This window comes from Atta colombica, unplaced genomic scaffold, assembly GCF_001594045.1.
Source record: "Atta colombica isolate Treedump-2 unplaced genomic scaffold, Acol1.0 scaffold295, whole genome shotgun sequence".
Taxonomy (NCBI): Eukaryota; Metazoa; Arthropoda; class Insecta; order Hymenoptera; family Formicidae; genus Atta; species Atta colombica.
In genome coordinates, this window is record NW_017259398.1 from 276854 (window position 1) to 288118 (window position 11265).

Genomic DNA, 11265 nt, shown 5'->3' on the forward strand with positions numbered 1-11265 from the left:
AGTGTGAGTGTGAAACAGAGATAAGAAAAACGTGAATTCTAGATAAGTATGATATTTTTCTATTTTAATCGTATTATCCTTATTTTCATAGATCGTTCACGTGTTAGAATTAATTTGCGCGTAGCGCAAAAAAAAAATTCAAACGCTCCTCGTTGATATATGGGCGTAAATAAAATCGACAATCCGGCATCTCAATCCGGCATCTCAATACGGCCCTGTTTACAATTAAAACTCCCTACTTCGATCTCCATTTTGAATTCCTACTTCCTAGCATTTGTTTACCGAAGCAAGCGTATCGTCATTACAACCATGCAGCGAAAATAGGAGATTGGTACCCATATACGTGAGTTCGTCCGTACAAGATACGAGTTTAAAAAGACTGCAGAAGCGAGTTTAAAAAGACTTCTGTTCACCAATAAAGAAGGAAAAGATCGGAAAAAGAAGGTGCTGAGACATGAGGGCGTAGTGCACCTGGCGGACGTGATACGGCCCTGACACGTCGTTCTCCACGCGCGTGCTGCACTAATGAAAAAGCACACGAGTGACACGAGTACACATGAGGATCCAGCAATCAACTAATGCGACGTGCAATCACGCGTATTCGCGCCTCTCTCTCTCGCTTTCTTTTCTTACTGCTCGCTTCCTCCCTCGCGCTCACACATACACACACGCATACACGCGCACGCACACCACGGCCACAGTCCGACCGGTCGGGACTCCCGCCATTTCTACGTGACGATCGCGACGTGCATGGCTCGTCGAACAGCTGCCGACCATGACTGGTTGTCAGTGATCATCCCCCCGGATCGGACGAACGGTTACCGCTGCCGCAAACATACACATTCGATCTCGCGCCGGATTGCCGCGCTTATTTAAATTCACACTGACCGTTCATTCGTCGTACCGGCGAACACCTGCGATAGCACCCGCGGCTCCCAACGTCACCCACGACACGTCGGCGTTGTTCGTGCGTGAGCCGACGAACCGTTCGCATGCACACCGTGTTTATTTCAACCGCGACGCAACACGACGTCACCGATCCACTCCTTTTATCATCGTCGGCGAAACTGCCAAGATGGCGGCCGCCGTCACGTGACTCGCGACGTTTTATGACGTCTGTGAATGTTAAAGGGCCGGCGGCCGGCCATTCGCGTTTGTTGCACGTCATCACGTGACCGTATCCACGTGCGTGTCCAATGGGAGAAGTGTTTCCCTAAAATAAGGGCGAATTACAATCAAAATGGCGTAAACGGGGTGAACATGATTATCACCACGTCCGCCCTTTTTCAATAATATGGAATTGATGAATATGACGATTCGTTGTATTAGTACGAGAGAATTTGAAAAGAAATTTTTAATAAAACTAATTATATATAATAGACTTTATCGTTTGCAGTATTATCGCAAGAGATTCTATCAGCCTCCCATATATTAATTTTTATTTTAATATTTCTTAACCTTAATCACCAAATACGTTTTAACCTAATCTACAGTGCGTAGATATTGTAGATTATTTCTTTTCTTTTTGTTTCTTGTTTTATGCCTCAACTTTTAACTTTTTTTCTTTTCAACCGTTTATCAATAATTGTATTTCTTGGCTCTTCTGAAATATGACAACTTTTATCTCGGACGACGAAAAACGAAAATTTCTTATGAAATATTTTATAACTCAGTCTTCTTCACAAAGGCTTCTTTAGTAATACTAGCAATAATTCTTAAATCGATAAAATAATAGTAATAATTCCTGTAAATTTGTCATATAATTTCAATTATAATATACACAAAGTATTTACAAACAATATTATTTATATATATTGTAAGACGTAATATGTACATTCATCAAATATTAAGAATTCACATTCAATGTCATTCATCATCGTTCCTCATCATTGTCATTATCAAAGGACAGGACAATTTTTTGTTTTTCTCTTTTCGCTTTCTTTTTCACAGGTTTATCTATGGCAGTTGTATTAGAATCTGTTTCTGCTGCTTTAGTCTTGCGAAATATGATCTTCTTAGATAGATCAGCTGGGGCATTATTTTCTTCTGCAATTGATAACTTTAATAGATCAACATAAAAAATTAAATACAATTCATAAGATATTTAATTACATGTTTTGTATAATGTCATATTTAATATTACAGTAGATTTAGAGTAGCCTCTGTATTGAATCCATACCTTTTTCTTTCTGTTTTTTAAAAGCATCTGCTTCTTCTGCCGTCAAATCACCAGAATTTAACACAACAACAACAGGTTGCTCATCGGCCAACTCTTCCCTTTCATCATCGAATATTTTTGGTAGAACTTCTCTCTAATTTAATAAGTGAATATCGTTAATTCTATGCTTGCTACATTTTTATGTTTGTACTATCAGTATAGATTCATTTTAATCTCAGTTCAACTTATCATTCATCTTTGTTTAGTGTTAAGAACTAGAAGAAAATAAAGAATGGAATCGAGAAAAAGTTGAAGCGTGATTAAAATTAATCTGCATTAGTGGATACAAATCTTAATTTTACAAAAAAAAATAAACAGTATAAATATTAAGTATTAATATCCAGACATAATAATTTATAATTATGACATAATAAAAAAACTTAAGCACTAATATGTAAACAATAAGCGAATTGACCAATCACAATAGAAACTGTAAGACAATAACGTAAAATATAGCAAATCCAAAATGTTAATTTGCTTATTGTTTAAATTTTTTGTGTGCTATATTCTTTATAAATCATACTTTTGTATCAACAGTAGGACCTTCTTTATATCCGATTTGTTCCTTCAGTTCTCGTAAAAATTTTGGTTCGTTCGGTTTGATATAAGATACATTGTGTTTTTTTCGTGACATAATTTTGTTAACGTCCTCCACAAAAGATTGTTTTGGAAATAATAACCTGTTACACTACAATGATAACTGTAAACAAAGCTCTCCGTCAGTCTATTTCTTCTTCTCTTTCTTAAAATTCTTATTTGGATTTCCAACCCATTACAAAGATCACAATAACGAGACAAAGAAGGATCCAAAGAGAAAAGATTCAACTTCAGATAACCTCTTCAGAGAGCAGAGGATTTGTTTGTTCATCGTTCATGGCTTACGATTTGCAACCCTATTAAAAACAGGCTTTAATTCTAAGCAGTCCTTAAAGTGGCGTCTACAATGGAATTTAAAGCGTAAAATTTAAGCTTTAAGTGTAAGAATTGATCAATCACAGTCGATCATTCCTCTCACAGTCGACTCTGATTGGTTAATGTCTTATGATTTAAAACTCAAAACTTAAGAAATAGCATTGTAGAAAGTCTATCATATTTGATTATAGTCGATTAGCCTTCATCTATCCATTTCTCAATCGCGATAAAGTCATACAAATCGAGCACATACTTCGCCAGAAAAGGAAGTTTTCAAGTCTTGCAGTTGGCAAAATTTAGTGCCAGTTTCACCAACGTCAGTTAAGCTTTGGCGTTTTTTCGTTGTATAACCAAAAGCAATCACTAAGGCTATCTTCGTCTTCTGATCTCTTGTGATAGCTTCTAGTTAGATAATGAAAAAATGCCCCTTATTTATCTGTCGATTAACTTCATCACTAGAATAGCCAACAGCAAGACTTACAAATCTGTCTTTCTCTTATTCTTGTTAGTAATAGTAAAGAAAAAGTGTTGTGGGTAGAGATAATAAATAAAACATTGAAATGTAAATATTTTGATTATTTTTTACAAATACATACTTTCGAAATTAGATTAGAGATGATGAGTTTTCAGTTTAGCAGTTGGCAATACTCAAAGTTAATCGACGGATAAAGTAACTGGCGTTGGTGAAACTGGCCCTTAATCGACCGATTAAAATTAATCGGAGTCAGTGAGACCGGCATGTAAACTTGATACAATTATTGAATACCCAGGAGTATTGTGAATCCATGATCACGATGTAGTTTCATATAACGAATCCAGTGAACAGAGGTTACCGATTTCGATCGATCGCGGCGTTTTTCTGCGTGTATGTCATTCACGCGTTTATCGCGAATACGCATGTAAATTGTATGTATACATAACATGTGTACACAGTCTCGAACTCTCGACAGCTTCCGATATTGTGATCCATTTTTATTTCATTGAATTTATCCTCGAGACACGACATTAAAAATTACGTATGTGCCGGAATTAATTACGGAATTTTCTCTTTTTCATATTATTCTGTTTAGTTTAAAACTTGCTAATTTAGATACGATATGGGCAAATAGCGACGTGGCAAAATGTCTCACGTTGAATCATGTAAAGTTCGGCAGCAAAATGAATTGGAAGTCTTGAAGGTATATGACGCGCTAAGTAAGCACGTGGGAAAAAGTAACATTTTCCAAGCGATGTTAATATCTCTCTTAATAATTCTATTTTTTCATTTATAATAGTCCATTTTTGGTGATGAATTACGTGACTTGAGAAAGAAGAATAAAAAGAAATGGCAACCTCTAGATATTGTTGTTACCTTGACACCGCAGAAAGGTATGTCTGGACCAGCGGAAGTCTATGCGCAGATAGATTTGCATATTACGTGTTGCGATAAATATCCTCATGAGTAAGTTTTATATCTTTCAATATGTACTGTCTTTATTTCATAACGTCTACATGATTTATTTGTCATATTTTAGAGTACCAACCATTCAACTGCAAGACAGCAGAGGCTTGTCTCATCAACAGGTTGCAGTTTTGTCATCTGAGCTCAAAAATTTAGCACAAAAGTTAAAGGGTGAAGTTATGATTTTTGAATTCAGTCAGCATGTTCAGAAATATCTGCATGAACATAACAAACCGAGTTACAGTAGTTTTTATGAGGAGATGGTATCAAGAAATAAAGAAAAAATACAATATGAGATGCAAGAAAAGCAAATGAAAGAAGATAAAGAGAGACAGGTTTGATTTAATATATCGGTTCATATATTTTTTCGATTGCACATTATGATTTATTTAATTTCTGTTATCATGGATATTTCCACAGGTTCTGCAAGATGCCATACAAAAACGTCAGGAAGCCTTGAAAGCTGAGATGCGTAATCGAAAGGAAACAGTTCGATTGACCACAGATTCTGTCTTTCGATCCATACCATCATCTCCGCATGAACGAGGGACGAGCCGTTTCAGACGTCGATGTATGAGCACGTCGGAAAGCTCCGAAGGATCATTGTGCGAGCATAGAGGTACTAAACTCATCCATTTCGACAGTAATAAAGGCGAGAGACAAGTGCACCGAGGCAAATGCTTGGGGCACAGTACAAAAGGTTCCATAGTATATGCTGGTGTGGATGAGACTACTGGAGAATTATTAGCTATCACGGAATGGATGTTGAAATGTGCGCTGACAAATGATTGCTCTACTCAAGAAGTAGCCATTGATATACATCATGCTATGAAACAGATTGCCAGTTTGGAGCAAGAGCTGAATCACTTGTATAAACTGCATCATCCAAATCTTGTACATTATTTAAATATGAAATATTTGCAAAATAACAATAACGTGGTGATTTACGTGCTTCAAGAGTTCGTGGTATGTAAATATGTGCACATATATTGCTTTGGAGCAGCAATATTTGATAAGATTAAGAATGGTTTTCATGTTTATGATATTAATTGTATGTAAAAGTAGGTTGGTACCACGTGTTCGTTCTACCTGATGGAAAACATTCCAGTCGACATCGACATGTTGAGGCATTTGGCGACGGGTGTCCTCGACGCATTGCAATACCTCCATGAGAATAATGTAGTGCACAAAGATTTACGAGATACCAGCATTTATATAGACCATATGGGTGTTGTAAGATTGTCCGATTATTCTTTAGATAAGAGATTGTCAGACATGTATCATTCGAATTCCTTAGCAAAGACTGAACATGATTTTCCAACGATTCAAGGCCGAGGTGGCAAAAAGGCAGACATATACAGATATGGAATATTATTGCTTTCGTTATTAAAAGGAATCATTATATCCGGGGAAGAAATCGATCTGACAGTAATCCCACAGGTAGACTTTTTTTTAGTGAGAGAAAATCTGTCATTAGTATTACACTGAATTAGTACATATTAAAGACTGCTTTATCCGAATGCAGTAGTATAATGCTCAATGCAGTAGTATAATGTATTCTTTAAAATGAGGAGAAATATAATATATAATATAGATTTTGATAATAAAATGATACATGTATATTCTATTAAACAATGTCACATTATTGGATATTTCATCATTTCAAATGTTTATATACTTTTACATTTAAGTTGGCTGATTTCATGTATTCTTTCAGTATGCACTAATGTAGTGTAAGTGACCAAATTTGCTATTTGTGTAGCACATACGTTTTTCTCATAAAGTGCCAATAGTGGACACGCGTATCCTAAGTTAAATAATTTCTTTTAGCTTCACTTGAGGGATTTTATTTCAAAATGTCTCATCGACGATGAAAGAATGCGTTGGTCTGCAGAGCAATTGCAACAACATGGTTTTATAAAAATACCATTAGCACGAGGTTTATCACCTTCAGTACCGGATCACGATGAGAAAGAGAAAAATTTAGAGCCAGAAGAACCGGATATCGATATTCAGTTACATTTGCCATCGATGGGTAGGCAATCGCGAATACAAAATGAATTTGAAGTGCTTAAATGGCTGGGAAAGGGAGCCTTCGGCGACGTTTTAAAAGTGAGAAATAAATTAGACGGCGGTGTCTACGCTATCAAACGCATAGAATTAAATCCAAAGAAAAAACAGCTGAATAGGAACATTACGCGCGAAGTTAAATTGCTCTCTAGAATGAATCATGAAAATGTAGTACGTTATTACAATTCGTGGATTGAAAGTGCTACTTTGGATGATTCAATCAGACATAGTCATTTTACGCCAATCACCACGTCTTCAGATAGAACAACCACCACGCAGGATAAAGCAGATATAGTTAATGTAATTATATTATACACGATAATGATTATGTCACTCGTAACAAGAAGAGCCGTAACAACATTCTACTTTATAATGTTGAATTATATATAATTGTAATCAGACTTTTGCGCTGTATAAAAACATGACGTGAATTTTAGCATCTGGAAAGTGATGAGATAGAAAAATTTGCTCCACCATTACGCGATGTTGAATGGAATATATCATACGAATCTCGGGCGAATGTGACTGATAGTGATGATGAAAACAGTGATGCATCGACTGATTCCGATAGTGAAGAACACTGCGCATTTCTGTAAGATTATTTTCTTTTTCTGAAATTATATATATCCTCTATAATATTTAATATTTTTATTTCATTTAATTTATTTCATTTAATTTATATTATTCTATATACAACTTTACATTTAAGATGCGCGCGTGCGTGCGTGCGCGTGTGTAATGCAGAGAAAAACTACTTACTATTAGAAAAGCTGATTTGAATTGCATCTCTTACAGAATGCGAACTTTATTACATATTGAGTCTTCCGATAGTATTGAATTCGAAAGAGATGATATATCACAAAAATGCGCAGTAACGCTGGACGTTTCCAACAATGATGTTAAAGACACTGAAACTTCTAGCGAAGATGTAACAGTAAAAGAAATACAATTTATGTACATACAAATGGAATTCTGTGAGAAAAGCACATTAAGAACTGCCATAGATAATGGTTTATATGAAGATGAAGAACGTTTTTGGAGGCTTTTTCGAGAAATTGTAGAAGGTCTGGCGCATATTCATCAGCAGGGTATGATACATAGAGATTTGAAACCTGTGAACATCTTCCTCGATAGTAATGATCACGTCAAGATAGGAGATTTCGGATTGGCCACGACTAATATACTGTCGTCGTTAGTTCAGACCATCGATGCTGATAAAGAATCACAATTTGAAAAAGGTACAAGTATAGACGATATTTTGAATCCACCGATTGATCAATTGCATTATGCGCAAATGCAACTTTGCTCTGAAAAAGATGCATTTATGCATAATGCGATTGATCAATTAATAAATTATATGGTTACATATGCCTTATATAGTTACATGCGATATATTGATGACAAATTATATTATTATGTCTTTTCAAGGTGGAAGTTATGATGTAGAAGAATTAGGATCTCTTACTGGTCAAGTTGGAACAGCTTTATATGTAGCTCCTGAACTTTCCGCAAAAACTGCCAAAGCAATTTACAATCAAAAAGTGGATATCTACAGCTTGGGAATTATTTTCTTCGAAATGACATACAAACCACTGACTACCGGAATGGAGCGTGTCAAGGTCCTGTTGAATTTACGCTCGAAAGAAATCGTCTTTCCTCCGGATATACCGGAAACAGATGTATCGCCTCAAATTCATATCATACGGTAAAAAAATTGACAATGCATATTATATGATTCTAAGATATATGAAATACGAAATAATGATTAAACTTTATCCATATTAGTTGGCTGTTGAATCATGATCCAAGTCAACGTCCTACCGCTCAGGAATTACTTTCTTCCGCATTCTTGCCGCCGCCATTAGAAGATACGGAATTGCAAGAAGTAATGCGCCACACGTTATCTAATAGTCAAAGTAAAGCATATAGATATTTAGTGACGTCATGTTTCACTCAAGATGTTACGCCGGCAGAAGATATTACTTATGATATGAATTTACCTGCTAGAGGAACACCAAGTGTTCTTTCCTCAAAAAGACAGTTTCTGCAGGAAAGCGTGAAACAAAAAATCATTGAGATATTTCAAAAGCACGGCGGAATATACCTCGCGACCCCGTTGTTAATGCCTAAATCCATTCAGCATTCTAACTTTACTGAATCTAGCGTAAAATTGATGACCCGTACTGGCAGTATAGTCTCTATACCTCATGATCTTCGTACTCCTTTTGCTAGATATGTTGTATGGAATAATATTTCGCATATTCGAAGATACGCTATCGAACGTGTTTTCAGAGATAAAAAGGTATGTACTGTAAATAATATCTTGCATGTATGATTGCAAATTAATATCTATTAATATCGAATTATTGTAGGCACGAGGATTTCATCCAAGAGAATTATATGAATGTGCTTTTGATATCATTAGTCCTGTAAATAACAATTTAATGCCAGAGGCTGAATTGATCTTCATTATATGGGAGATCTTTAATGAGTTACCACAGATCCGAGAACATAATTTCATAGTACGCCTGAATCATACGTCACTATTGAAAGCTGTATTAATGTATTGTGGCGTAGAGAAAGACAAGTATCAGGATATATATTCCATATTGCAGGATGCTCGCGACGGAAAGTTAACTAAATTTCAGGTCCAAACGCATTTGATAAGTTTATGCTTAACCGATCAAGCTATGGAAACTCTTTTTAATTTACTTGAAACGGAAAGCTCCGTTACGAAAATTAATAGTGTCTTAAGGACATTAACGAAAAGAAAAGGAGAAGCTGCTCGTTTAGCCAAAGAAGGCATGAGCGATATAGAGACTGTAACATCTAATGTAGAAAGTTTGGGTGTTAAGGTAATATTATAATAATGTCTTTATATAATTTGTGTAAGTCATTTACAAACATTCTTTTTATTTTTTTTTTCTTTATCATATTTCAGTGGCCTATTACTGTCGTACCTTTATTAACGTACAATGTACAACAATATAGTGGTGTGATATATCAAATAACTTGCGAACTGAAGCATAGACGGAGACGATGTGGTCAAGACATCATAGCTGCGGGCGGTCGATATGATAAAATGCTGGTGTCATTTAGAAAAGTTTTAGAGCGCACCGGAATGGCCAGTAAGGAAATAAAACAATACGGTGCTGGTATTAGTATATCGTTAGATAAATTGGTATCCGCTGGAGTCGAGGAGTGTGAGGGTAGTGAAAGTAAATACGGTATTGATGTGGCTATATGCTGTGAGGGAAATTCAGAAAACGAAGGAAGAGGAGAAAAGGACATGATTAATATATTACGGGAAATCTGGTCATTAGGATTGAAAGTTACAACATTAGATCTATGCACTATGGAGGAAATATTAGAATACTGCCAAGAAAATTCTATAAGTCATATAGTATTATTAAGAAATAGTACTTTAAGAGTGTTAACATGGGAAAGAGACCGATTTCAAGAGAAAAAGTGGAACACTATACAGGATATTGTTGAATATTTACAACGACAGTCCGAAAACGCATTGCCAATCTTGAATAGATCCGAAAGTAAAATGAGCGCGAATGATATATCAGTAGTGCCTAGCAATCCGATTAATGTTACCGTAGGTTTCATTCTCTCTGAGCGAGATAAACTGTCCGGAAGTGGCAAAAGAAGTTTCAAAAATACCATATTAGCACAAATGTCATCTTACTTGCAAAGAATATCACATAAAGTTCCTGTAGAAATTTTTGCTGTCTTTTTGGAAATATCTGTTATAAGAACATTGATCAGTTTTCTGGAGATCGATGAGGAGGAACAAGCTTTCCAAAAAAGTATTCAGATTGTAATAGACAAGTGAGTATTACACAAATTATGTATATTTAATATATTATGTTATATAAAATAATGAACCATTTCTACTAGTGTCGATAATATTGATTATGTTATTTTTATAGACATCCACGGCATAAGAAATATATAAAAGAAATCTGCGAGGGTATGAGAAAATTAAGAAATGAAAAGTCCAAGCCTGTAGAGATACTTTACAGTTTGATAGACAGTAAACATATGACTTTAGTATAAGATATTATCAAAACCGAAAATATATTTTCATAATAATTATATGAAATTAATAATGATGAATTGGAATGTATATTAATAGATCAAACATACAAAATAAGTATTAGACACTTAAGCATTTTTTGTACTACATTATATATATTTTTAAACATCACATTTAATAAAAAAATAAGACTGTATATATGACATGACACTCCAAAATAGATTTCTGGATATAAAACTAAATTAAGCGTGTTTATTATTACAACATCAAATATTTTGTTGCATATATTTTCTTCAATTGTTTCAATCCTTACTGCAAAATTTAAATATATTCAAAAGCTTGTGCTTGCGTGCGCGCGCGCGCACACATATTTCGTACATAACATTTTTTCTAAAATTAAAAAATCTATTTTTTTGGTATATAAAAATAAATAATAAGATTACTTGTGGCAGGAGAAGATAAGCCTTTCTATATTTTACCCACTTAATTTATATAAATATAATTCTATACGCAATTATATTGCAATCATGTTATATTTTATAAATGTGTAATATTTAGAGATATATATATATATATATA

At 34.8% G+C, this 11265-nt stretch overlaps 3 protein-coding genes across 5 annotated transcripts in view; 1 reads left to right on the forward strand and 2 right to left on the reverse strand.

Moving 5' to 3' along the window:
• LOC108690157 overlaps window positions 1–996 on the reverse strand; it is a 19671-nt gene extending 18675 nt beyond the window's left edge. For both annotated transcript variants that reach the window (XM_018197314.1, XM_018197312.1), the window contains exon 1: window positions 889–996. The gene's annotated coding sequence lies outside the window, so the exon portion shown is untranslated. The remainder of the gene's footprint in view (window positions 1–888) is intronic.
• A 745-nt stretch (window positions 997–1741) lies between these two features.
• On the reverse strand, window positions 1742–3049 carry LOC108690138 (uncharacterized protein KIAA1143 homolog). Its single transcript, XM_018197281.1, has 3 exons — window positions 2742–3049; window positions 2180–2312; window positions 1742–2046 (listed from the first exon to the last, which is right to left on the reverse strand). The coding sequence occupies exons 1-3, from the start codon at window positions 2850–2852 to the stop codon at window positions 1874–1876; spliced, it is 417 nt and encodes a 138-aa protein (XP_018052770.1). The 5' UTR covers window positions 2853–3049; the 3' UTR covers window positions 1742–1873.
• A 729-nt stretch (window positions 3050–3778) lies between these two features.
• On the forward strand, window positions 3779–10717 carry LOC108690111 (eIF-2-alpha kinase GCN2). 2 transcript variants are annotated; one of them, XM_018197236.1, is made up of 14 exons: window positions 3779–4146; window positions 4221–4308; window positions 4405–4571; window positions 4645–4906; window positions 4992–5537; window positions 5637–6011; window positions 6402–6941; window positions 7079–7233; window positions 7437–7879; window positions 8070–8346; window positions 8427–8943; window positions 9014–9496; window positions 9583–10478; window positions 10580–10717. In XM_018197236.1, the coding sequence occupies exons 2-14, from the start codon at window positions 4252–4254 to the stop codon at window positions 10704–10706; spliced, it is 4845 nt and encodes a 1614-aa protein (XP_018052725.1). In that variant the 5' UTR covers window positions 3779–4146; window positions 4221–4251; the 3' UTR covers window positions 10707–10717. The 2 variants fall into 2 exon arrangements, with proteins under 2 accessions (XP_018052725.1, XP_018052724.1); XM_018197235.1 differs by lacking the exon at window positions 3779–4146 and having other exon boundaries at window positions 4149–4308.
• The last annotated feature ends 548 nt before the right edge of the window (window positions 10718–11265 follow it).

What these genes read in the sequence shown, in the direction of transcription:
- LOC108690138 (XM_018197281.1), bottom strand. Translation starts at nt 2,852, where the DNA reads ATGTCACGAAAAAAACACAATGTATCTTATATCAAACCGAACGAACCA. An exon ending in GTCCTACTGTTGATACAAAA is followed by an intron (nt 2,313 to 2,741) that starts GTATGATTTATA and finishes TTATTAAATTAG; the next exon opens with AGAGAAGTTCTACCAAAAAT. An exon ending in TAAAAAACAGAAAGAAAAAG is followed by an intron (nt 2,047 to 2,179) that starts GTATGGATTCAA and finishes TATCAATTGCAG; the next exon opens with AAGAAAATAATGCCCCAGCT.
- LOC108690111 (XM_018197236.1), top strand. Translation starts at nt 4,252, where the DNA reads ATGTCTCACGTTGAATCATGTAAAGTTCGGCAGCAAAATGAATTGGAA. An exon ending in AAGAAGATAAAGAGAGACAG is followed by an intron (nt 4,907 to 4,991) that starts GTTTGATTTAAT and finishes ATATTTCCACAG; the next exon opens with GTTCTGCAAGATGCCATACA. An exon ending in CCTCAAATTCATATCATACG is followed by an intron (nt 8,347 to 8,426) that starts GTAAAAAAATTG and finishes TATCCATATTAG; the next exon opens with TTGGCTGTTGAATCATGATC.